Source organism: Crinia signifera, chromosome 1, assembly GCF_055691185.1.
Source record: "Crinia signifera chromosome 1, ASM5569118v1, whole genome shotgun sequence".
Taxonomy (NCBI): Eukaryota; Metazoa; Chordata; class Amphibia; order Anura; family Myobatrachidae; genus Crinia; species Crinia signifera.
The window spans coordinates 380,510,442-380,537,235 of NC_139217.1; the positions used below are offsets into that span (position 1 = coordinate 380,510,442).

Below are 26,794 nucleotides of genomic sequence, written 5' to 3' on the forward strand. Positions count from 1 at the left end.
GCATGTGCACTTGGCACCCTATATGAGACCCTGGCCGATATGCAGGCTAAATATGTGGATGCTGTTTTTATTGTTGCTGGCGACTTTAACCAGTGTGACTTAAAATCAGTGCTTAGGAAATTTTCCAAGAATGTCTTTGTCCCAACAAGGGGCGGGAATATCTTGGACCAAGTATATACGAATGTGGAGCATGCATACGAGGCCGTTGTTTGCCCACATATTGGAAGATCAGATCATGTTTCCCTATTTATGTTACCTAAGTACAAACCACTGGTTAAACGAGTCAGACCAAGTAGGAAAGATGGTACTTGTTTCCTAGCACGGCCACAATCGGGAGTAATCGTGTACCTTAACTTAAGGTACACGATTACCCCCGATGGACCCGATTTCCTTTGAAATCAGGTCCATTTGGCCGGCTAGGATAAAATATCGGGGGCATCGCGTCGGTCGGGACCGTTAACAATGGTCCCGACGCGACCGAAGCGATGCCCGCGATTTCCCCATAGGCTTCAATGTTAAAAAATATTTTAACATTGAAATCGTGTCGGGAAAGGTAAAATATCGGGGGCATCGCGTCGGTCGGGACCAATAACAATGGTCACGACGCGATGCCCCAGATTTTTCCATCGGGTTCAATGTTAAAATATTTTTTGACATTGAAATAGTGAAAAAATGTTAAAAATGTGAAATGGGCCAATATGACCCATTTCACATTATAGATGTCCCCGTCGTCACCCCACGATAGACGCCAACCCGAAGCGTGGCGAGCGCAGCGAGCCCTCGAGGGGCGGCGGTGCGCGTCCTCCGACCTTTTCATTCCCCTACTATCCACGTCGGCGTGGAGTTGAGAATAGAATAGTGTGGCGAGCGCAGCGAGCCACCGAGCCCGAAGCGTGGCGAGCGCAGCGAGCCCCGCGAGGGGACGCGGATACCTTCACAGTTATACGCGTCCCCTCGCGGGCTTCACAGGTGTCCGTGGCGACGCGGACACCTGTGAAGTCCGCGAAGGGACGCGTTTACCTGTGAAGGTATCCGCGTCCCCACGCGGGGCTCGCTGCGCTCGCCACGCTTCGGGCTCGGTGGCTCGCTGCGCTCGCCACACTATTCTATTCTCAACTCCATGCCGACGTGGATAGTAGGGGAATGAAAAGGTCGGAGGACGCGCACCGCCGCCCCTCGCGGGCTCGCTGCGCTCGCCACGCTTCGGGTTGGCGTCTATCGTGGGGTGGGGTGTACGACGTTAAATTTTGGGGGTTGGGAATATTTTACATTGAATTCAATGTAAAATCGGGTCCCAGGGACCCGATTTACATTTCATTCAAAAAAAAAAATCGGGTCCAAAATCGGTCGGTCGCGTCGATCGCATCGCATGCGACCAAATCGCATGCGATGCGATCGACCCGATTTTTCCGACACGACCACCCCGATGTAAATCGGTGTGGCCGTGCTAGGAAACAAGTACCGGAAAGATGTTACTGTATGGCCGGAAAATGCAATAGAAAGGTTACAGGATACTCTAACCTTTACTGATTGGGAGTTGTTTATCAGGGAGTCCACGATAGGCGAGGATATTGATGTGGACCTACTAGCAACTATGGTTCTGGGCTACATAAATTGTAGCATAGAGAGCATCACTGTTAAACGTAGGATTAGAACTTTTGCCAATAACAAGCCCTGGTGGAATTCTACGATACGCTCACTAATAAAAATTAGAGATAACGCCTTTAAAATGGGTGATAGTGAGGCTTATAAATCAGCTAGGACCAATTTAAGGATAGGGATCAGGCAGGCTAAGAGAGAATTTTCGGGTAGGATGGAAGCCAGATTCAGAGAATGCCACGATTCTAAAGATATGTGGCAGGGGTTGCAGGAGATTACAAACTATAAACCGAAAAAAACAGAGCCCCTAGACGCAAATAGAATCCTGGTGGAAGATCTAAATGATTTTTATACTAGATTTGACAAAAATAACATGTCCACTGCAAGCATGATTATAAATAGACCAGATGAAGTACAAATTGTACTAGACGAGCTGGAAGTTAGGAAGTGCCTACAGGGTGTTGCCCTGGGGAAGGCAGCTGGCCCGGATGGGATACCAGGGAAGGTCCTTAGAGGGTGTAGTGAGCAGCTGGCATGGATCTTTACATTGCTGTTTAATTGTTCGCTACAGACTTGTGTTGTCCCGAAATGTCTCAAGGCTATGACGATTATCCCAATACCAAAGAAAAATCCCCCGAAGGGTCTAGATGATTATCGTCCCATCGCCTTAACATCATTGGTGATGAAATGCTTTGAGCGTTTGGTTTTGGGACACATAAAGTCTCATTTTGCTGCAAATTTTGACCCATTCCAGTTTGCCTATAGAGAAAATAGGTCTACGGATGATGCGATTCTGCTGGTTCTGCACCAAACGTTGGGCCATCTTGAAAAGAGGGACTCCTATGTTAAAATTTTATTTGTGGATTTTAGTTCTGCTTTTAATACCATTATTCCTACTTCGTTGGTTTCCAAACTTTTTAATTTGGGGTTAAATGGGTATCTGTGTAATTGGATCCTACAATTTCTAGTGAATAGACCACAGGTAGTGAAGCTCGGAAAACATATCTCCGGCGAGGTCATGGTTAGTACAGGCGTACCACAGGGCTGTGTCCTGAGCCCGTTGTTATATTCTTTGTTCACGCATGATTGCGTGTCAACCTCAGAATCCGTGCAGATGGTGAAGTTTGCGGACGACACCGCTGTGGTTGGCCTGATAACAAATGACGACGAGGTAGCGTATAGGTCTGAGGTTTGCAGACTGTTTGAATGGAGTAGGCAAAATTGTCTGCACCTTAACACAAATAAGACCAAGGAGATGAGAATAGATTTTAGGCGAGGCTGTGCTAGGCCAATACTTCCCATTTTTATTGAGAATAAGCCTATTGAGGAGGTGCACGTTTTTAAATTTTTGGGGCTACTCATTTCAAATGATCTTACGTGGTCTCTAAACTCTACCACGGTGGTTAAGAAAGCTCAGCAACGGCTTTTCTTTTTGAGAAAACTTAAAGCTGTATGCTCCGACATTAACACACTAGCTAGATTCTATAGAGGCATTGTGGAGAGTGTCTTAACTTATGGAATCATAGTTTGGTTCGGGAGCTGCACCGTGGCTGAGAGGACCGCGTTAGATCGTGTGATTAAAATTGCAGGCAGAATTATAGGGGTGTCTTTACCATGCGCCCATGACTTATACAAAAATAGATTGCTAAAGAAGGCAAATTGTATTTTAGCAGATCCCAGCCATCCAGAATACAAGGCTTTTGAAGTTTTGCCATCGCAAAAACGATATCGCAGTATTTCGGCACGTACAAAGCGTATGACAAATAGTTTCTTTCCCACTGCTGTTCAGATGCTAAATGCTGTTAAGTGACATGGGAATTGCCCTGAATGTTTTTCCTTTGTGTAGGTTTTTGTATTTAAGTTTTGTTGACGGTGCATTGTTGTGATGTATTGTTAATAACAATAAAGTATTCTTATCTTATCTTATCTCTTATTTACAAACAGCCGAATACAGCTCAGTGGCCAGGTCAGTCATATTTGGCTGTTTACAAATGCAGACGACATTGAAAGAACACGTCCGTATGTGGCCAAAGTGTTCTATGTCATCAACAAATATACTATCATTCGTACTGGTGAATTCCAATACAAATTCACCAGTAAGTACGAATGATCAATAGAACATCTTTTTGAGGGGCGGTTTGCAGCCTGCATGCATCTGTCAGATCCGTGTAGGCTTACAAGTGTTAAAACAATGAATAAATGTCATGGGGTCCCCCTCCCCCCATGGCTATAGCCAGTCCTGGGCTCATTATTATTATTATTTTATTTATAAGGCGCCACAGGTGTTTTGCAGCGCCGTACAAAGGAACAGTACAGGGAGACAAAACTTGAATTACATTGAATAAATAACAAAAACAGAGTACAGGTAAGGAGTGCCACAGTTCAATACACATTACAGCTTAAATATAGGTAGTGAGGACTCAATCAACGTACTACTAGAGGCTTGAGGCCAATGATGTAGTATGCGTCAAATATAGTCACTGAGTGTTTGAGTATGGGAGAGCTGTGGGTGAAATGTGAAGAGAAGTGGGCTTTGATAACAGGAGAGAAGAGGGCCCTGCTTTGAGGAGCTTACAATCTAGTAGGAAGGGGAGACAGACATATAACATTAGGCGCAATCAAGTGTGAGGTGACTTGATAGCAGGATGTAAGCAGACAGGGGGTCGGCGAACCAGCCTCAGGACTAGTTTTTTAAGGCTCATTGAACCGGTCCTGGTTTTAGAAATTCAAGGGGACAAAAAAAATGGGGTTCCCCAGTATTTCTAAAACCAGCACCAGGCTCATGGACCAGTCCTGGTTCCCAAAATATAGAGGACAAAATGAATAGCCTAAACATCCAGCAGGGTAATGCCACAGCTGGAGGAATGTTTTTATACAAGTTCCCCTGGCCAAAGCATTAACCCCCTGACTGGTCAGCCCAGGCAGGGACCCTGGGGGAGTGGGCCCACCAATAAAGGGGTCACCCCCTCCAGGATAATCCCTGCCCGGGCTGTCCCCGAGCTGTCCCTGGTGCTCCTGGGCAGTGTGCACCTGCCTGATCTTCTGGTGTAAAAATAGAAGAATAAACTATTAGGTTTTGCTGTGGAACTACAAGTCCCAGCAAGCCTTCCCACATGCAGGTACTTGGAGAACCATAAGTCCCAGCATGCTGGGCATTAATGGGCCCTCTAGTACTTGTAGTTCTACAAAAAAAAAACAATAGTGAGTGGGGGAGTTCCGCAGGGGTTATCCTGGAGGGGAGAGACCCCTTTATTGGGGGGGGGGGGGGGGGGGGGGGGAGTCCTGCTCCCTCAGAGTCCCTGTCTGGGCTGACCAGTCAGGAGGTTAATGCTTTGGTCAGGGGAACTTGTATAAAAAGTTTCCCCTGGCTGTAGCATTACACTGCTGCCTGTTGGTGCTGGTTGTCAAAATACAGGGAAACCCCTATTCATTTTGTCCCCTGTATTTTAGGAACCAGGATCAGCCCATGAGCCTTAGAAATCCTGGGGAACCCTGTTTTTTTTTTTTATCCCTAATCTCTAAAACCAAGAGGCTGGTTATAGCTGTTGGGGGGGCCGTGGCATTTTTTAAATTTATTTATTATTTTTTACAAAGGGCAGCATTGCACGAATCTGACTGATCCAAGTGCTGCTGCCGCATTGTACATACTAAATATGTGTACAAATGGCTTTGTAAATTTTAAATTTGTCATATTCTACATTCGTATTTTAGTGTCGTATATAGGTGATCTCATTCATACCCGTTGCTACACAGATTGGCCATATACGGACGGCTTAGTAAATTTACCCTTTGGTATACTAAGCATCTGTATTTTTAACTTACATAAATATTATTAACCATCTTTATTAATTGGAAACACTAAAAAACAACATCCAAATTAATTCTGTGAGTGCCCCATGTGGGCTAGTTACACCACTATCCTAAGTACTAAGCATTCACCTCTGTAGACTTTGATTTCTAACAATTGATCAATGTACATCAACCCACACCCCAGATTTGACCTTAATATACAGTAACTACACAAGTTATAGATCATGGGTCTTCAACCTGTGGCCCTCCAGATGTTGTGGATCTACATGTCCCAGCATGCCCTGATAGTTTTGGTATGCTCTTATAGGAAAAATGTGGCAATGCATGTTGGAACATGTAGGTCTACAACATCTGGAGGCCCACAGGTTGAAGACCCATGTTATAGATGAACAAGAAAAGCCAACAAAAAGTGAAAGCAGTGAAATGCTTTATCCCATAATAGCAATAGTACATAATAAGGACAGGAACTATGCAATTACACAACTTGTTTAGCAACCAAACACCAACAATAAAATAGAAGGAAATTTATGATGTGTTCTGGAAAGTTTTAATAAGGCTGTAGAAGGTAAGTTCCAGACCACCAATGGAAGACTGAGGTGTTTCAAACAACTAAGCTTTTCTTCCAGGCTGAAAGGCAGAGCCAATGTAAGGGCGTCTTACATACTTACCACATTAAAGGGCTAACCTATATCGCTTACAATGAAAGCCAGCCTCTACAGCCCTAACGGGTGCCGGACGGGTTCCCGACAGTCGGGATTCCGACAGTCATTTACCCGACGTCGGGGTCCCAACTGTCAAAACGCAGACAGCCGGGTGCCCGACGGCCACCCGCTATTTTCCCTTGTGGGGGTCCACGACCCCTATAGAGGGAGAATAGAATAGGTGGCTTAGCGAGCCACCGTGCCCGCAGCGTGGCGAGCGCAGCAAGCCCGCAAGGGTCTTTTTTGCGCTCGCCATGCTGTCGGGATAATGACTGTCGGGATCCCGACTGTCAGAGTCCCATACCACACCCACCCTAATTGGGACAAAATTAATATGTAGACAGCCTGGTTGGTTCCAGGCTTCAAAAGAATGATGCTGGAGAGCCAGTTACCCTGTTACTTGCGTTATGGACTACAAATATTTTAACGGTGCATGATCAGCAACCACGGAAAACCTGCCAACACATCAAAGGCTTTAGAGCCTATTTTATAGCAAGGCACTTTTTCTACTACTCAGATATACACCAGCGGAGTCTGCAGGGAGCAATGCGAGATTGCTTCCTGGCAGCCTGGCTGCATCATAATGGGGCATAGCTGTGTGATCCTCCCTCCCTGTGCCCTTCCGAGTATTGCTATGAAAAGTGACTAGGGGGAGGGGCCGAGGGGAAACATCATGTACCCGGAGCTAGATTTGAGGGGAACCGAGGACCTCTGGATGATTTATGAGAATATGTAGGTTGGCCACTAAAGAATGTTCTCTGGCTCCTCTCTAGTGCTACCTCCTGTTTCACAGACATTTGTACCCTCCTCACCCCAGTGCTTGTAGCCTAGTCTCAGTCTGAACTCTCTGCTCCCTCAGCCTGTGTCAGTATGGAGTGTGAGTGAGCAGTGATGGCAGGGGAGACAAGCAGGGAATAAGGCAGACGAGGATGATCACATCCTCGTGTGTAAGTACCGCTCCCGGATGAAAGATAGAGAAGAGCAGCGCTAAGCACTGATAGCATCAGCGAGGAGAGACATGATGCAGAGACATCCCTGGGAATGTTACTTGGAAGTAATCCCTGGACAAGTGGAATGGCTGCTATCAAGCTAAGCATTCCCAACTGCATCTCCATTGTCTGCTCATCTACCAGGTGCAAGGAGGCACAAGCAGCATGTGAGACCTGCCCCCTGTGGATGGAGTGCACCTCCTGCATGAATAATCATGCACCTTTTTCCTGGTCCTCATCTTTTTCATCCCAGCCAAGGCACCAGGACCTTCCATTTCCTAGACTCTTTCTCCCATATCCCCCCTGCAACTCATGATGCTGCTGATAAAATACAAGGGCAAGGTAGCAGGGGCACCAGCAGACAGAGAGAAAAGTGAACAAATATTATGCTTCATTATACTAATTGTGTTTACAATGATGAACCACATGTTCCATATATTTATATATTTATGTTTTATTTTTATTTTATTTTGACATGTGTTAGTATATTACTTTGGGCGGGATGTTCTAAGACGAAAGTGCGATAAAACCCATTTTACCGCATTTTCAAATGTACTAATCCCCAGCCGCCGCATCATCATAGGACAGGGTATCGCCACCTTTGAGAAAACCCCGCCACTTCCTCTAATTAATTAATCTATCCAGGATATTATACCTTAGCTGATCTTTATTGAGGAGAGGGTGTGGTTCCTCCCTAAGCTACAGTAGGTTAACCTTTTCCTCATACTATGAGAGAGACTCTGCCACAGTAGCCTTAATCAAAATCCATTTCATGAAACTAGAAAAGTAAATTAATAAATGAAGAATTCTCTGCTGTACTGAATTTACATGTCCTTTAATGAGACTAAAGTACAGACATACACAGAAATCAAGGACACAAAACCATATCTGTGTGTATTGGAACAATAGGAGAAATGTGACACCTCAAGGTTACACCAGCCATGAGTCAGTATGTTCTCATATACCGTATAACCATCCTAATTGTATTTATATAGTGAGTGGGCACTGTGTATCCAGTAAGCTTTACAATGAGTCTCAAAGGCAAATGCATATATCTTGAGCTCTAAAAAAAAAGTGCCAAATCCTTCCAAACAGTATTTCTGATCTAGTTTTATGGTTTCAGATTCTGTAATGCATTCATTGTTTATATACAGGGTTAGGGAAAAATAAGTTACCCACTTCAGCGAGCTCTGGAATACGACAAAGTTTGAACCCCAGACTATTCTAAGGATGCCCTAGTGCTTTGTTAAATAAAAACTGTTATCTCAAATATTTAATAGATTTGCTGTAAGATGGCACAATACGCAACAATAAATATTCAATAAGCTTATACAGTGTAATGACCAATAACCTGTTCAAAAATGTTTAATATGCTTGCTCATACTTTCTATTGCTGAGTGCAGTGAGTCTGATATCCAGAACATGGTGACGAATGCTCCGTTTCAAATCTGGCACAGATCCCGGTTTGGAGGGTGTGGTTTTGGGGTCCGACAGTCGGGATCCCGACAGTCACTATCCCGATGTCGGGATCCCGACTGGCCGGACCCAGACAGCATGGTGAGCGCAACTAAGCCCCTTGCGGGCTCACTGCACTTGCACGGGCACGGTGGCTAGCTACGCTACGTGAGCCACCTATTCTATTCTCCCTCTATGGGGGTCGTGGACCCCCACGAGGGAAAATAGCGGGTGGCCGTCGGGAACCCGGCTGTCGGTGTTTTGACAGTCGGGATCCTGAAGTCGAGGGAATGCCTGTCGGGATCCCGACTGTTGAGACCCTGTCCGGCACCCAGTTTGGAATGGTAGACATTGTCCTTTAGAAAACCCTATAACCAAAAGTCGCATGGGGTGATATCAGGTAAGCAAGGAGGCCAAAATCCACTGATCCCCAATGCATCAGTGAAATGCTGCCTTAAGAATTGTTGTACAGAACGAGCCATATGGGGAGGTGACCAATATTTTTTTACCAAAACGTGTATCTAACAAATCACCAGGGCATCATCAAAATAACCTGTGGTTAAAAAATATTTGCATCCAGAGCAATAGAACATGTCCAGAGCCCTCTCAAGTGGGTAACTTATTTTCCGTTATCCCTGTATATAGGCTTATTGTATATACATGAAGCATGAAAGTACAATATAACAGTATTATTTTAAGAAAAACTAGATTTGATAACATTGGGGGGGGGGGGTTGTATATACAATACATATTGATGTAGCTGCATATCTATAATAATTGTGCTATATCTGTCACTTTGTGGATTGAAGCAAATGCTGGTCCTATGTCTTCCATGTTGTGGGTAGAGCAGTGCTTTATTTATGCAATTCTGGACCCTGCACCACAATGTAAGAGTTATCTGAGTACCTGTTTAATTACATCTAAAAACCAGTAGAAGTTGAATATTGTATGGTCCAAATTTGACACCTCTTCGGATTACCTGTTTTTAATTGGATTGAAAGTTTGCAGCAATTTTGATTATTTCTAATGATAATACCATGGATGTGTGGTTTTTTTTCAACGGTGTCTTTGTGGGAGCGATGCTTAAGATCTTTTGTCAATTTAAAATGCAAAAAAAATAATAATGAAGCAGGCAGAGTAATGTATACAAGCTTTTTTTTTACTGCTTCTGACACAATAAATTCTTATAAATGGATTGTCTATCTGTTACTGCCTGGTTCCTGCAAATTCAAGGTTAGACTGCTAATTTTCAAATTAAGATGTTAAGATTATACTTTTTAATGGAACACATAACTGAAATGTGTGATTATAACACAGTAATAATGTATGTGTGCTAGATCTACAGTATATAAAGGCTTTCATGGCAGGATTTTATGTTACTAATGATTTTGTAACTGAAATAGGTCGTTATAAGGTTTTCATGTCAGAATATTTTATCTGCTCATCTGGGACCCTCAAATGGATCTCATCACAACCGAAATGATCATATGGTGACTTTACCGATCCATTCACCAGCTGTCTAAGGTAAGACAATTGTATATTCTTAGGAACCAGGACATACATGGCTCCGACATATTTTGCATTCATGGCTGAAGTAGAGGATCTTGCGTATGGATAGATGGATTTTAAACTAGGGAGGTTATTCAATTAGCTGCTGGAATTGAATGTGGCTAATTGATCCCCTGGGGCTATTCAATTAGCCTGACTACTGGCTTTATTGTTGATTTTCTTTCACCTGCTGTTAAAGGAGAGAAAACGGAAGCGATCATGGACAAATTTTTGCTATTGTGATTGCAAAAACACATGGATTCGGAAACTTATAACAAATCCTGTGTGTTTCTTCAGGAAAATAGGTATTGCTCTGCTCAATAGGGGAATGGGGGGAGGGGTAGAAGGTAATTAATTTGCCTTATAATGAACATAGGGCAAAAATTGCAAACAAAAACCCCACACTTTTTTGAATATTCCCTTACTCTTGGTAAACCAAGAATGCATTCGCACATAGGGGGGAAAGCCATTAGCAATCACTCACCGTCTAATGGATTTCCCCCTGTTCGCAGCCACCAATTAAGCCTTAACTTACTCAGTGCTGCGATGACCGTGGGGAGATGAAGGACGCTGCTAAGGTCAGCGGCCCTCCCTCCCAACTACCAGGACCACCTGTGTTTTCCAAGGCACTCACAGAAAACGCCAGGTTGCAACACACATATGGCCGCCAACTGTCAATCATCTTGTGAACAGTGAGAAACGGCGAATTCACATCCCTGCAAATGTGTCTGAATCAGGCCCAAAGTCACAATGAGATGCATTTAGGACCAGAAGAGTGAGCTAAGTAAATATGTATAAAACACTTGAATATTTGTGTGCATCTTTGAATCTGCAGATTGAGTGATATTATGCATCTGCCATGACATTTTTCCCCACCAAGTTTGGTTGTGTTTTTTAGCCACACCCAGATATACAAGTGTTGCATATAAAAATAATCAGCACGGCCTCTGTTATATCCTAGATGCATAACATTTTGCCGGTGCATTTTTGGTCATAAAGAAGAAAAGACATCCAACGGTTACACGGGCTCAGGCATCTAGCACTTCATGGCGTAATGAGGTATATGTAGTTGAAGTTTGAGGTAAATGTGCTTAGCTTGTAATAACAATAATTGTACACAAAGACGTTTTGGGGTGTATTTATCAACTAACTCCCAACTGCAAGTATTAAGCTCATTTTCTTTTTATCACAGCATGTGAGAAAGAGGAATGCATGTTGCTAGACTTTTTAGTTTATGATTGCTCTCACCTGTGCTGAATAATGGAATTAATGAGAAAGGTGTTTCAGCACGGCTGACAGTAATCATAAATTAAGAGGTAAGTCCTTGGACAGAACAAAGTCTGTTTCCTTGAATAGTGGGGCAGATGTATTTAGCCTGTGAAGAGAAAAAGTGGAGATAAAGAGGAAGGTGATAATGCAGAAGCCAATCAGCTATGTTTGAAAAATGACAGTTAAGAGTTGATTGGCTGGTGCAATATAACCATCAACTTTATCTCTTCACCAGGCTTAATACATCTGCCCCACTGTTCCTTCCTGCCAGTGCTATGTTTTAGCAGGTTCAGGAACCCAGTTCCTGATGATGTCATATTTAATTAGAGGTTCAGGAACTATCAGCTACTACCTGTGAAGTTACAGGCTTGGTTTGAAAAATGACAGGTAGGAGCTGATTGGCCGGTGATAAAATCCAGACACTTTATCACTTCATCGAGCTTAATAAATCTACCCCTCAGTTCCTGAACCTCTAATTAAATATGACATCATTAGGAACTGGGTTCCCGAATTTGTTCTGGGCCAAAATGTACTTTCCATAAGAAAAGTTTTATTTTAAAGTGCCTTTGTTTCTAAATACAATACATAAATCTCTTTGTGTGTCTCTCTCTCTCTCATAGTGCCTGATTCAGTATCAGATGAAGTTTTGCTAAATTAGCATCACCTGATGACGGGTGATGACGGGTCTGTTGCCGAGCAACCCAGGACACACCCTGCTTCTAGACTCCAAGAAAGACTCAATGTGAATGTTGAATAAAAATGATGACTGGCAACAATAAAAGAATAATGATTTTACAAAAAAAAAAAAAAAACACAAAAAAAACCCCACAGTGGCTTCTGCAAAAACCACAGTGTCTCATTTTCTGTCCCATAACTGAATAGCAAAGTCCAACGGCTGTGGGGAAACACCCATGCCACGAGGGTTGTTCAACCTCATGCCGACAACTGAATTCCCCCTTAGTTGTGCTGTTCAAGTAGTGATAGGTACAGAGAAAAGTTTTGAATCAGGCCATAGAATAGATGGTTTTGCTGCAGTCAAGGAGTTAATCAGACTAATCTCACTTTAGGCCAAACTTTCTACAGTAACAAATTGCTCTGTAATTGAAATGGTTAGATGGCAGAAGAAACGGACTGATAATGAGAATAGTGCTGAGCAGCTCAGGTACCTAAACCTATACCCCAAGGACAATGTTAATTCTAACTCAGACAAGTAAATAAATCTAAACAAATGTGAGACACTTTGTCAAGTTGCCAACATGACTAGAGAGGAAATGAAAAAGTGACAAAAACTGAGCAAGAAAATTGTACAAATGAATCAAATGGTGTGTGTGAAGCAGAATGCTAGAAGAGAGAGAAGAGGAGAGGGAGAAACAAGGTGAGTGGGGAGAGGAGGAAATGTCTACCAAGTTATCTAATGTGCTGTCATTCATATAATGAGTTTCCTCTCCATTACAACTCATCCATTAGTTTTGCCAACATGACAGTCAAGTATAGACCGGTGTCATAATAAAGATTAACGACAGCTCTTACCCTGCCAAGGTAATAAGAAAACAACCACAACAACAATATATCTAATGGATAGGAATTTGGTGTCAAACTTGTTGGGTCCAGAACACCATCGAACCAAGTGATACCATGCAGATGGATCGCAGGCAGGGGGAGATCACTACAATGTTTTGTTATTGCTGCTCCAGTGAGGAGACAGAGTTATGGTAATTTAAGTTTGAAACACATTCAGATCCCTAAAAGTGAGCTGATCTTTGTACCAATTTGTCATTAATTATTGGACCAACTGGGCAATAACCATCTGATCTGGCCATTCATTGAACAGTGCATTGCCACAACTGATTGGCAATCATCGGCCTGTCAGACATACAAAATGGACAAACATGTCCGATGGATCTGATAATTGGTCAGCCGGACTTGCCAATGGATGTGCTGCCGCAGTTTGACTGCCCAATGTGTTCCCAGTTCATTCGCAGTAGAGGAATGGGAAATGTTTCCTCTCCAGGTGCGGAATGTATTAATATACATGCTGCCCTTAGACGGACAGCCGCCGCAATGCTGCCGCATATGTACTAACATATGCGGCTAGCATCGGGTTGCGGTGACTGAGACCCCCACGATACCTGTGATGTGGTCTGCGGGGGTCTCCGTCACATCCCGATGGCTGTCAGTGTCCCCCTGTGTCTCCTCCACCCCCTGCAGCCGGATGTCCTCCCGGCTGTGACACCTGCTGGGGGAGGAGGAGATCAAAGGAGGACGGTAGGGTGGCGCGCGGACGGCGGGCGGCGATAGAAGCCCATAGGCTTCTATAGGCCACCCTCTCGATACCCTGCCAGGCGAAGACGGGGCGGACGGGTGATGGTAAATAGGAAAATGCAGTAAAACCCCTGTTTTACCGCATTTTCCCTTTAGTATATTCCGCCCCAGATGAGAAACACATATATTGTTGCCATATACTGTGAAATATCTGACAGTGTTATGATAGCAATAGTCTTTGTGTTTTGTATACACATATGGCATTAATTCCAAATAAGGGGGGTACTAATCCTTTGTAGGCATGCCAGAGGGCAGCAGGTCCCTCCACCCCACCCTGGCTCTCAATAGATGCCAGCAGTTGTTGGGGTACTAAAAGTCCCAGCATTCTCTTTTCCTGCCATTTTTGTGAGAAAATACAGACTTTTTTTCTGACCTAAATCCAGTTGATATAATTCTTTCTCATTACTGCATCCTGATTATTTTTTTTGCCTTGATTTTGTGCAGTGCGGATGAGCAGTGTGATGTTATGCTGCCCTGAGATGCAGGTCTTCATAAAGATTCATACAGAATCGAAATGTCAACATTTTGTGGCAATGGTATGAACCTGTGAATATTAAATGATTGGTGATACATATATGGGTGCATACAGGGGAGGGATGTTCAGAGACGGGGTAGTCAATGGTGGTTGAGGGGAGCTCCTGAGCTATTAGTGTAACGCGCCCTAAGATTTCGGTTGCCAGGTCTGAGTGTATGGCCATGACATCTGTTGGATTCCATCGTGCCCTATAAAATGTCTGGAGATCTGACAGGCATTTTACCTCGCAATGTATGCCAGCAAAAGAGTGGGAAAAGCGAAGGTCACAACTAACCGGTCTTGCAAGGTACAGTAGATATATTTACTAGGTTCCAGCCACACCCACATGACTGCACTGCATTACACCCGGAACTCAGACATTTATTAAAGGGGCAATCATTTCTAAGGAATGGTTATCCCACACGACAGCCAGACTCGCACTGCATTACATCCGTCCCCCATAGTTTGTTTATTAAACTATGGGGGACGGATATTTATCTTGGTTGTTTAGCTTCCTGATTGCGATCAGGTGATACTTCTGTCTTACAATTATCACAGGTAGGTTAATACTAGGTTACTCTGTTGCAGAATGTGCAGCTTATCACGGTAGGGGATGGTCAGTATCACTGTCACTATAAGTGGAAAAGTTATTGGAAAGGAAATTGTATGGTTAAGGAGTCATGATTATATAAAACTGCAAGAAGTTAGTCATCTCAGTTGGAAAACAAGCTTCGTAATTGACATTTTCAATTAAGGTAGTTATTTCCTTACTGGCAGATTTTATTTAAGATTTTTGTTAATTTGCAGATGCACCTCTGTGTGAGAAAAACAAATCTAGCTGCTCACACTCCTGATTCTGTAGTTTGTGTGTGTGAAACAGAGCAACACTAATTGCCATGATATTTGGAAAAACACATTAATTCAAATGTTAGATTGAAAACTGTTTGTTACTCGGGACCTCATTCAGTTTTGTACGTAAACCTGATGGCTCTGCGCATGTGCTGAATGGATTTTGCAATATTGGGCCTGATTCAGAGTTGATTGCAAAAGCCAAATGTTTCTCAAATGGGCAAATCCAAGTGCACTGCAGAGGAAAAGGGAAAAGGTACTTGTTTCCTAGCACGGCGCCCGTCGGGGTTAATCGCATACCTTAAGTTAAGGTACTTAAGGTATGCGATCAATGCGATTGACACGATTTTCTGTAACCAGCCATTATTGCCGGCAATGAGAAAATCGCGTTGATCGCGTCCATCGTATGCCATTATAATGGCATGCGATGCGAGCGACGCGATCAATGCGATTTTCTCATAGAGGTCAATGTTAAATTAGATGTCAAAGGCAAAATCGCGTTGATCGCGTCGATCGCATGCCATTATAATGGCATGCGATGCGATCGACGCGATCAATGCGATTTTACATAGGGAACAATGTGAAATGGGCCAATGTGCCTGTTTTTTGATTGTATATGCCCCCTCATGGGTATTAAGTATGGTAAATGGTCCCCCATTGTTAACGCCAGCCCACTATTGACGCCAACCCGAAGCGTGGCGAGCACAGCGAGCCCGCGAGCGGCGGCGGTACACGTCCTCCAACCTTTTCATAACCCCACTATCCACGTCGGCGTGGAGTTGATTTTATAAAGTGTGGTGAGGGGACGCGTAATACCTGTGAAGAGCTAAATAAGAGCAGCTTCATCTGTATGTATGTATTTGGTCATAGGCTAGTTAAAATTCACTTGCCTGCCCTGTTTATATCGCTGGGTGATAATGATGCCGCTATCACCGACAGTGTACACACGGTGTAATTTTTTGGTTAACGTGCTAGTTAATTTTGAAGGCTTTAAATTTGGGTGAGTTATTTTGTTTCTGTGCAGGGTAAATACTGACTGCTTTATTCTTACACTGCAATATAGAGTTCAGTTTGAACACACCCCACCCAAATTTAACTCTCTCTGTACATGTTACATTTGCCCCACCTGCACTTCAACATGGTTTTGTCCATTTGAGAAAGAATTGACTTTTGCAAATAGTACTGAATCAGGCCCATTGCTGCAGTGTTTGAGGGTTGGAGTGAGGAGGCCACCTGGCACTGTTCTACAAAATAGTGTGGTGTCGTTCCCATTTTGTACTGTAAGTATGACAGGTCCAGGGTCTGCATCATCGGCCGCACACTTACTAGACTGGGGTGTCCAGATCAGGTGGGCTAGTACCTAACATTGCAAACCACAAAGAAGACTGCAAAGGTGATCAGACCATTGCTGATTCAAACAGGATGCGTCTATCTCCTACAAGCGCCTCCTGCTGCATATAAATTGTAATTACACAGTATTGCGGAGCCGCTTCCTTGCACCTGTGTAATTCCTTACAAACATGAAGGCCCTCCGTGTAGGTGACAGGTGAAGCTTAAAGTCGGAAATAAGCATGCAAAATGGTCATCCTAAACATGCTTCTATTATGGTATAATAACACATAAGAAAAATATGAATATACTGTATATGGTATGTTTATTTGCACAAATGACTGGGTACTGTTATTCATTAATATAAAGCAAGACAAAGCTTTGTTTAGTTATATTTTGTTAAGCTTTTTGTTTATACTTTGCTTTATAGCGGGAGTTCATACTATGAGCAAACTGCTTCTAGATTTATATACCCAAAAAAGGGTTTTGTAAATAAACTGTCTAATAGCTAGATACTGTATAAACTAGAAAGACCTATCATTTGCTTGTTTATATCATTACTAGGATTATTTGATGATATAGCCTGATATTGACCGAAGGATGGGTTTTCTCCCCCTGATCAATGTGCCTTGCTATTTCTCTTGACTGGATGCCAATATCTCTTTAACTTTAGATTAATGGTGTGCATTACATTAAATACTGATAAGAAATAGCCTCATAATTGAAGGTCAGACCTACAGTACACAAGACAGAAGATATGTCAGTCAGAAAGCTTCAATAGAAAATGTACTTTGAATGTCTTATATTTGGTAAAAGGAAACCGTTTTGGTTACTAATGTAAAGTGAATAAAATATTACACTTTATGGATGTTTGATAACTGAACCTGCTTCATTCTTCTCCTCTGTCTACCCTTGCCCCACTTCCCCACACATACACCTCTTTTCCTGGTCTTCTGCATTGTTCTGCATTGCAGAAAGTTCAGATTTGTTCTGGTAATAATGACACACAGGGCAGTATTCAATTAAATGTTTCGCCACCCACAGTGAATCCGTTTTTTCCTTTGCCGTGGAATCGCCGTGTTTTTAAAGCGATTCGCCATGTATGGCAATTTGCCATCACCAGTCCCTCCACCCTCCATTCAATGTGACTAAGATTCGCCGCCCGTGACGGCGAATCTTAACAGGATGTTGTTAAGTGTCCACGGTTAGGTAGGTCCAAATGGAGTCCAAGGCTGGTCTGGAACAGTCCAATTAAAATGGGGATGAAGTACCACTGACGCTTTCGCCGTCTCAACGGCTTTATCAAAGGTCATCAAAGGTCATCAACCTTTGATAAAGTCGTTGAGACGGCGAAACTCGTCAGGTGTACTTCATCCCCATTTTAATTGGACTGTTCCAGACCAGCCTTGGACTCCACTTGGACCTACCTAACCGTGGACACTTAACAACATCCTAAAGGACCCCAGCACCATCTTTGGGAGTCCCAGCTTCGGGTGTCTCCCCTACTCTAGTGACGGTGACTCGGCCCAAATTCCAACTCGGGTCTTGAGTCCTAGGGAGAGAAACCATACACCCCAACCACGTGTCTACAGGTGGACGGTAACCCTATTTCATTTACTGCACTTGCACTTTATATGGTCCTGATCCCAGGCATAATAGGAACGGACAGTCCCACATTGCAATTGATCCCCCAGGACTAACCCTTTATATTTTACCAGCATTCCTTTGGTCCCATTACTTAATAAAATGTATTGCTTTTAAACTATACAATCAGTCCAATCCTTACTATTTTTATGTGATTTTAATTTGACTACATTTTATTTTAGCCAGCGCTGCTACCTTTTTTCCTTTTGTGTAAGGTTTAGAAGGAGATTAGCACATTCGGATTGGTGAAGCTGGGACCAACAGCAAACAGCAATCAAATATGGTTTCATTGTAGAGGAAGTGCACAGTTCAACTCCCTAAGCAGGAATGGGTTGAGTAGAAATATTACATGCCGCCAGTGCACTGTCTGAGTGGAGGACATCCACTTTTATTATACCAGTAATGAGGAACGCACTCAATGAACTTATTGCAGAACAAAATTAATCACGGACACAGTGGTCACTTATGGCTGTCTTAAGTGACCTCTGTGTCCGTGATTATTTTGTTTTGTAATATATCTGTTGAGTGCCTTCCTCATTGCTGACCTTCACTGAAAGATGCAGTTTTGAGGAATCCTCAGAGATTGATAGCACCAAGTATTGAATGACAGTCACTCCCTGAAGCAAAGTAGCCCATGTCCTACAGGAATAGACAATTTTTCAAGAAAAGGGAGAGACAAAGGGGGCACCTCGTAGTGAAATATCTTTAATATAATAAAAGCACACCAGTACATAAAAGCAGTATGCCCACAGGTATTGCTGGTACCATTAGTTTCCTCTGCAGTGTGCTTAATACCACATGGTCTGTATCATATCTACCACTGGCAAGCAGATGCTACTCCTGGCTAGGGATGATGGAGTCAAACAACGCACCACGAACTCTCCACAGATACCGCTGTATGCCGGGATCTTCTCCTCCGCTGTCAGAGGCACGCTAGCCGGGCAACACCCCTCATGTCACATAGCCACCTCTGACGCATTTCTACACTCGAACTGATGAAACGCATAACTGAGATGGTAATTGAGATAACAGAGGAGGTGCCTATTTATACAAGAAGCCTACTGTGGCATAGGCATATCTTAGCAATGCCTCGGGGTACCATAATGCAGCAGCTGTGCATCTACAGCCATATCTGAATCATGCCTAAGAGCACAAGGTAGCATTCCCCAGGGTACATGGATTCACAACTTCTGTATGCTCATCTAGCAGATATCTGTAAATAAGCATTGGATTTCATATCTACAGAAAGACAGCATCTGACAAGAGCCTGTGGCCTTCTACACAATTTATAATTAATAGGCTGTAGAAGTAGCTGTGGAAGTTTAATATTAACCAAGTGAATAGTTTTACATATGTGTTATATTATATGCCAGTCTATACACTGAAAAGGAATGTATACCAATTCAATTAATACATTCAATTGCATTCCCTCATGGTTTGTAACTAATGAGCCCTAGATGGTTTACATTAATCTCAATGAAGAGAGGCAATGACAAGTGGTAATAGACCTACGTTGTCCTATTAACTATTTATATGACACAAAGCTCAAAGCCTCCAGGCACCAGATATAGAACATGCTGTGATTGTATGATAGAAGAGTAAACCAATAACGGTGCTGAAAATATATGGTAATCTGTCCGCGACTGCATATTGATGGTTAAGGAATTATTTGCTAGGAATGTTTATTGCATATTCTTCAAACTAATTTAAAGCTGTTAAATGGGTAGAATGTGCACCCTATCCTTTTCAATTTTTTTTATTAATGACTTGTCAATTTTTGCAGATAATCTCATAGGACACAGCCTCCTGGCTAGTCCTACTAGGTGACAGCTGATATAAGAAAGATAGATGCAGGCCAAAGTCAGAGCAGGCAGCTCCAGTTTAACATCAAAGTGCAATCCAAAGTCAGGGGCAGAGAGCAATACTGTATGTGATAAAAAGCATTGAGGTCACAGCCAAATAAGCAGGTCGGTACACAGTAATTCAGCAGAAAATGCAGGATCATGCGCTGAAGATACAGTGTGGGTTATTCTGGTTGATTTGCAAGGCATCAAACATCCATTCGCAGCCTGTGGGGGAACACCCAGATCATTTGATGGTCGGTGATGTCAGTGACCCGCCCGCGGTGTCCATGTCACCGGGTGATTTCCATGGGACCAACCCACGTCTCCCTCCACTTGCAAGGTTGAGTGCGTGCACCCATCGAACAGTTGCACATGCGAACAGTGCACATGTGCAGAACATCATCCCATGCGAACACATAGTGGCTTCCAAATGGACCCGAATAAGGTCCAGTATTGTTGCTCTAGTGTACAGGAATTTTTTATTTAAGTGAATCATTTGTACTAAAAGCATCTATGTTGGGGAACATCCTCTTTGATCAACTTGCAAAGTAATAAAACTGAGGCTGTTCAGCAATTCAGCATAGTGGAAACATGAACCATGGCATCACACGCTAAGGGGGTGGGGTTTTAGGGTACCTAGACACTCATTCTGTGTGCCAGTGGCGTAACTATACATTGGATGTCCCCACCCTGGAAATTTTGCCCGCCCTCCCCACTTTGGCCGCAGATCTACTTGACTGCAGTCCCGGCTCTCCTCCTTGCAGGCTTCAGTTAATGAAAACGACCCTCACCATTTTTGCCCGCCCTCCCCACTTTGGCCGCAGATCTACTTGACTGCAGTCCCGGCTCTCCTCCTTGCAGGCTTCAGTTAATGAAAACGACCCTCACCATTTTTGAGGATGCTAAAGGAGGCCGCCGCCTCCTCTAGCATCCTCAAAAAGTGTCTGCTGTGTTTTTCATGATTTTTTTCTTTGAATCCAACTTAGAGTTAGATTATAGTGTGCCGAGCGCTGTGAGGCACCGTGCACAAAGCATGGCAGGCACAGTGAGTACACACACGCATGGGCGGATTCAGGGGGGGGCACCCGGGAACGTGCCCCCCCTGTCATTTCTCACATAGCTCTTTTTGTAGCTGCTGAGAACCAGGGCTTTCCAAGGAGCCCAGCCCCACGTCACTAGCCCCCCCGGAACCGTAGATACAGCCAGGCAAACCGGAACGTTTTCCTCATAGGTTAACATGGGAACCGCTAATTCAGACCCCCACATGGTTCCGACGGCTACCAGTCCCCCACCCGGCATCAAAGAAACTCAAGGTTGATCTCATTCAAACCAAAATCACTGGGACTTTAATTTGATACCAGGCTGGTCCTTATCGGTCAATTGGTTCCGGAGATATTGCTGGTAAACCAATGTTTTTATTTCTGAAATGTAATTTCATGGCTGTTCATCTTATTTGAGGGCAGATTTCTCTGAAACCAAATGGCCCAGTTTCATGGGACCAAAATCATTTGAAGCCCACTCAAAAGTTCTTCAATAAGATACTGGTCTATTGTAAATAGGTCAGTTGGTTCCGAACATACAGTATAGCCGGTTAAACTATATAGCCGTTAAAAGAGGAGGGGGTAGTTTTCTCTCCCCCTCACACCAGAAAATGCAGGGACTAGTCTGGTGTACAAAGGGCCAACCCGGGAATGTCCCTGCATTATCCTGGGACCATATTCACGGGTAAGTCCCTGCATTTCCTGGTGTGAAAGGGGTATTATTTCAAATAGCTGGGTCCTGCAGTGCTCTGAATACAGCCGGGCAGCCCCCCGCTCTCTGTCTGGCTGTCAATGGCTGTCACTTCTGCCCGGCGGCAGCTGTCCCACAGTTACCGTGAGCATGTATTCCCCTTTGGCAATAAGCATGTAGGTAAGCAGCACTTACGTAGCATCATTTTTAATAGGCATTATGGTGTTTGGCATAATACGTAATGGACATTATGATGTGTGGCTTAACATGTAATGGGCATTATGGTGTAAATTTGTAATGCACACGCAATGTCCCTGTTTATGAAGCATATTGTGAAATTGGCTCAATCCTTGTAGCATTATGTTAATTTTGGCTCAATCTGTGTGGCATTATGTGAATTTTGGCTCATTCCATTTGGCATCATGTGTAAGGGGAAAGTAAAATGGGTCTAGTATTTTGTTGCATAATGTGTAGAAGTTGTATATGGTGTAGTACACTACACTCAAGGACATGCCCACTTTTGAGTGGCCACACCCCCTTTTCCAGAGCACAACTACATCCTTCACTTTTGTCGCCATGGTGGGCCTGTGTACTTTAATGCCAGTGCCTATTTTTAATCCCATTCCCGCCCTTTCTCTGCTCTCACCGCTCTCTTAGCATGTACACTGGCACCACTAACATCCCCCCTCCCCTTCCCAAACCCTCTCCTATCATGGTGTCCCCCCTGTCATTTTCTCCTGGATCCACCCCTGCACACACGGTGTCCATATCGAGCTATGTTAATATAGACACCCACCTTTTGACATGTCAACATTTTAAATGTTGACATTTTGACCATGTCTGCATAATGACTGTCGGCATTTTGAAAATGTTAATATTTGGACTGTCACAGATGATAGATGGTGAACCCTCCTTGACATCTGTGATCGTTAATCTATGTAACTTTTTCTGAATGGTAAAAAGTATGAATTGGGCCAAAACGTATACAGTATCCCTTGTCCTATTCTTAATTAAGCCTATTGGATAAGGAAAAAAGAATAGTAAGGTAAAACCAAAAAATGTGTGATCTATAATTCTCACACAGTGGTCATATGTGTACGCTCCTTCCATGACATAAAAGACCTGACATTTCTTTGGGCAGCTGTCAGATTCTGTGTCCAAAAACAAGTGCCATGGGAATGTCACTGCTCTGTTCAGCAAAACGAAAGAGGCTCTTGATGTGCGTCTTTGATCAGGTTTCACTTTCTCAGGCATTACCCAAAGGGAACGCTTCAGAGGCATTTCCCAGCCCGGCACACATTCAGCATTCACAGAGGAATAGAGACAATCTGCCAATTCATCAACAAATAGGAGATATCCTGTCAGCAATATATGCCTCCGGTGAAAGTTTCAAATGGATAATTGATATTTATGACACAACAAATTATTTTTCCAACATATTAACAGTACATGCAGTTGCTAAGTGATGTACTAGCCCTTGTGAAACCTATAAAGAAACACAGAGGAACAGTCTATAACAGAGCAAGAGCAGGAAGGGCCAAGCCAGAAGCTTACATACACAGACTAGAATTTTTGTTCCCACACATCAAAATGGTTCTTCCCATAGTGACCAATTAAGATGTCTCTCCAGCAGGCCTGTTGTGAATGGATATAGAAATAAGATACAATATGAATAGTGGTTGCATAGTGCACACTTGCTATGGGACCAATGGGCTCATGGGGTCAGCCTCAAAGTACTAACTATAAGACTCATTGGTTGAGAAAGCGGTGCGACTTCACACAGACATAATGCATGGGACTTAGGTGTTAACAAGACCCGTCTTCTCCCTATCCTCCCAATCTTAGTCACGTTGGCCAAAAAGGTCATTCTCACACACTGGATATCCTCCTCTTCCCCCACTATCACAGAAGTCAATAGTACATTACTACAACAGATGCACTTTGACAGGAAATCTGCCCTAATTAATATCGAAACTGGGGTAAGTCTGCTATAGAAAATGGGGCCTATACATAGACACCCTACCCCAATCCACTCAGGAGCAAATATTCTGCATCTTTGATCCTACAGAATGGTACCATCACAGACGAACTCTGCTGAACCTAGATTGATTTCTTGGGTCCACTTCTGTTTAGTTATATTACCAATCTGAGATTCATGTTAATGTTAGTATACAACATACTTGCCTACCTGACACTCTCCATGAGGGAGAAAATGCTCTGTTCCATGAATATGGATTCCTTCCACAGGTACCCCATATGGATTTCTTCAGGACCAATGGATGGAGGATACCTACCTACGTGTCAAGGTAGGTACATTTCTGTTAGGATGGGCTCAGTGTGCAATAAAGTTGTACTTTAATGGTGTGTGTGTGTTTTTATTTAACTATTTGTACTGTTGTGGTTCTCCAAGTCCCTGTATGCACAATAGTTATTTATATTTTTAACAACACAATCAGCCCGGTGCTCAATGGCCAGGGGCACCAAGGACAGCCCCAGGCTTCAGTCTAGGCAGGTCAATTCTGGAGGGGAGGGTCCCCTTCATGGGGGTGGGGGTCACCACTTCCCCAGGATCCCTGCCCAAACTGAGCAGTCAGGGGGTAAATGATTTGGCCTTGTATAAAAAGTCTTCACCCGGCTGTGGCAATACCCTGCTGGCTGGTTGATGCTGGTTTACAAAATATGGGGGACCTATACTCGTTTTGTGCCCCGTATTTTGGGAACCGGGACTGGCCCTTGGGCCTGGTGCTGGATTTTAAAAATACAGGGAACCCAAACTTGTTTAGTTTCTGATTTTTTTAAAACCAGGACCCGCTGTTTGAGCCTGGGGTTGGTTATGGCCGTGGGGGGGACCCCACACCGTTTTTTAAAATTATTTCTGTTTTCTATTTTTTTACACGGCAGCCTGCAGGGATCTGATCGATCCGTGCAGGCTATCGCCTTGTATTGTATTTAGCGGCCGTATATATGGCCACTAAATACGAATACGAATCAGCCAGAATATGACCAAATACGGCCAAATATGAATGCGCGAATACGGCAAAGTAGTAAATCTGCCCTATTTACGAATCGTATTTCGTCAAAAATACAGCCGTTGCCAGTCATATTCATTTGCATTAAGTATACGAATATGATTGAGTATTCTTAGTAAATTCTTAGAGTCTTAAGGTGGCCATACACTACTGCGATGTATCGCAGCAGCATATGGCTATCCGACCCCACCTGAGCAGCCCGGGACCTTCCCAGGCGACAAGATTGCATGCGATACATTGCATGCGATCCTTTCACATATGATGTATCACATGTGACCCCGTTTCCCACTGCCGGAAGGTGGACCAAGTCGGAGGTCGGACGGCAGCAGGTCCGATCTCCGGCTCTGTCCAATTTGGACCGATTTCTCTTTACCTCATGAGATTTAGGCCACATAAAATGCACTTGTCCTAAACATACAAATAACAATAAAGTGATATTACCTGGTGATAATTGCTAGGTGTGGAGGGCTCATGCAGGCCCCCATGAAGAGTACCACATTCTCATGCCGCGTCTGTCGGTAAGCCATCACCTCCCTCTTAAATGCTTTTAATTGATCCTCATTATCCCGCTCAATGTCAATGAGTCTAATTGCCACTTCTCCATGCCAACGTCCATGGTACACTAAACCAAATCGTCCTTTGCCAATCATCTCCCCAATTTCCAGCTGTTCAAATGGGATGTCCCACTCTTGCAAGAAGATGCTGGTTTGACTGGCTTTGCGGGGGAAGTTTCTGGCTGACAGCAGCAAATGGTTCATCTCCTCAAAGTCATCCTCAGACTCATCTGCTTTCTCATTACTTTCTTCATTCTGGTGAGAAAATGTTAAAGTATTAATCCATAAGTAGACCTAACACTAAAAATAGATTGAGAATGTCACGGTTTCCAAATCAAGTCCTCAGAGAGCCTTAACAGTGCATATTTTTCATATCTCCCCGATGGAACACAGGTGTATTCTTTAATTACTAATACATTTGAAAAGATCCACAGAATGTACTAAAATTTCACTTTTGACCTGGAATTCTTTCTTTCAAATGGGGGAAGACATGTATTGTTAGGGTTCCGTTAGTACTGGAGAACTTACACACACTCGACTCCCATTGATGCATGTGCAGGCTGAGTGCCAAGCGTGTGCAGTACGCACACCAAGTCCGAACCCAGAAGTGAACTGATAGTTTGCTTTTTTCTGTGATAGGGCTTTTTTTGCGGCCTCTGACCCGGTTCCTGATACCTGCAAGCAAGGCCGGATTTACAATGGGCTGGATGGAGCTGCAGCTCGAGGCCCACCATTGAAAATAAGCCCACAGTGTCCTGCTATGCAGCCAGTGTTGACAGTCTACATTGCAGGCCTAGCCCTGGGACTCGTGGACAGGGCCTTGAGTCTGACCCTGGTGCACGGAAGCTGTCACACTCTTCTAGAGCTGGAGGAAGGAAGCAGCCGTCGTCATCTTCCTTCCTCTGCTGGTCAATTAGAAGCATTTTCCTCCAGGCGCGAGCAGGGGGAGCTGAGACGATCAGCTTCTCCTTAGTGTGCTGCTGCAAACAGTTTGTTTTTCCTGTGCCATTTTTTTTACTTTTTTATGCTCTAGGATCCACGTGGACTCCGAGTGGGAACCGCAAAGCGAGCTATGCGAGGCTGCGCACTACATTAATTGGGGGCCTATATGCTCAGGTATGGACATTGACACCCCAAAAATTTTTAAAACCCCATGTTGACCTTTTTATGTATCGACCTTTTCGATGTTATCATTTTGCTTGTGTCAACCTTTGCAAGATGAGCAGCCGCTGGGAAAATAAACATTGCAATGTTCCCAATGTTTCGATGGTGCCGATCTGATATTCATTTTTTTTTAACTTAACCCATTTTGGGTATCATTAACACTTTCAAAGCCAAAGTTGTTGTGTGAGATGTGCAAAATACCCGCTAAAAATGCCAGGGCCGTAGTCCAGGAATATGATTCACTTTAGTTATACCTGCAAATGATCTGTCAATTAATTAAGTCAATTAATTCAAGTTTACTTAAATATTGTGCCTCCCAAAAAAACAGTTGCTGTGAGCGAAGCTGGCATTTTTAGCAGATATTTTGCAATTTTCTCCACAGCAACATTGGCACTCAAAGGGTTAAATATATGTTCTTCACCTAATTCAGTCATTAATAAAAA

The 26,794-nt window shown here is 43.6% G+C and overlaps 1 protein-coding gene across 4 annotated transcripts in view; it reads right to left on the reverse strand.

Annotated features, from left to right (window-relative positions):
- The window catches only part of KSR2 (kinase suppressor of ras 2), a 435,191-nt gene that overhangs the window by 68,847 nt on the left and 339,550 nt on the right, over positions 1-26,794 (reverse strand). For all 4 annotated transcript variants that reach the window (XR_014445794.1, XR_014445796.1, XM_083151467.1 and 1 more), the window contains exon 14: positions 25,075-25,442. Coding sequence is in view for 2 of the 4 variants with exons in the window: in XM_083151467.1 (XP_083007593.1) it covers positions 25,075-25,442 (368 nt within the window). In the remaining 2 variants the exon portion in view is untranslated. The remainder of the gene's footprint in view (positions 1-25,074; positions 25,443-26,794) is intronic.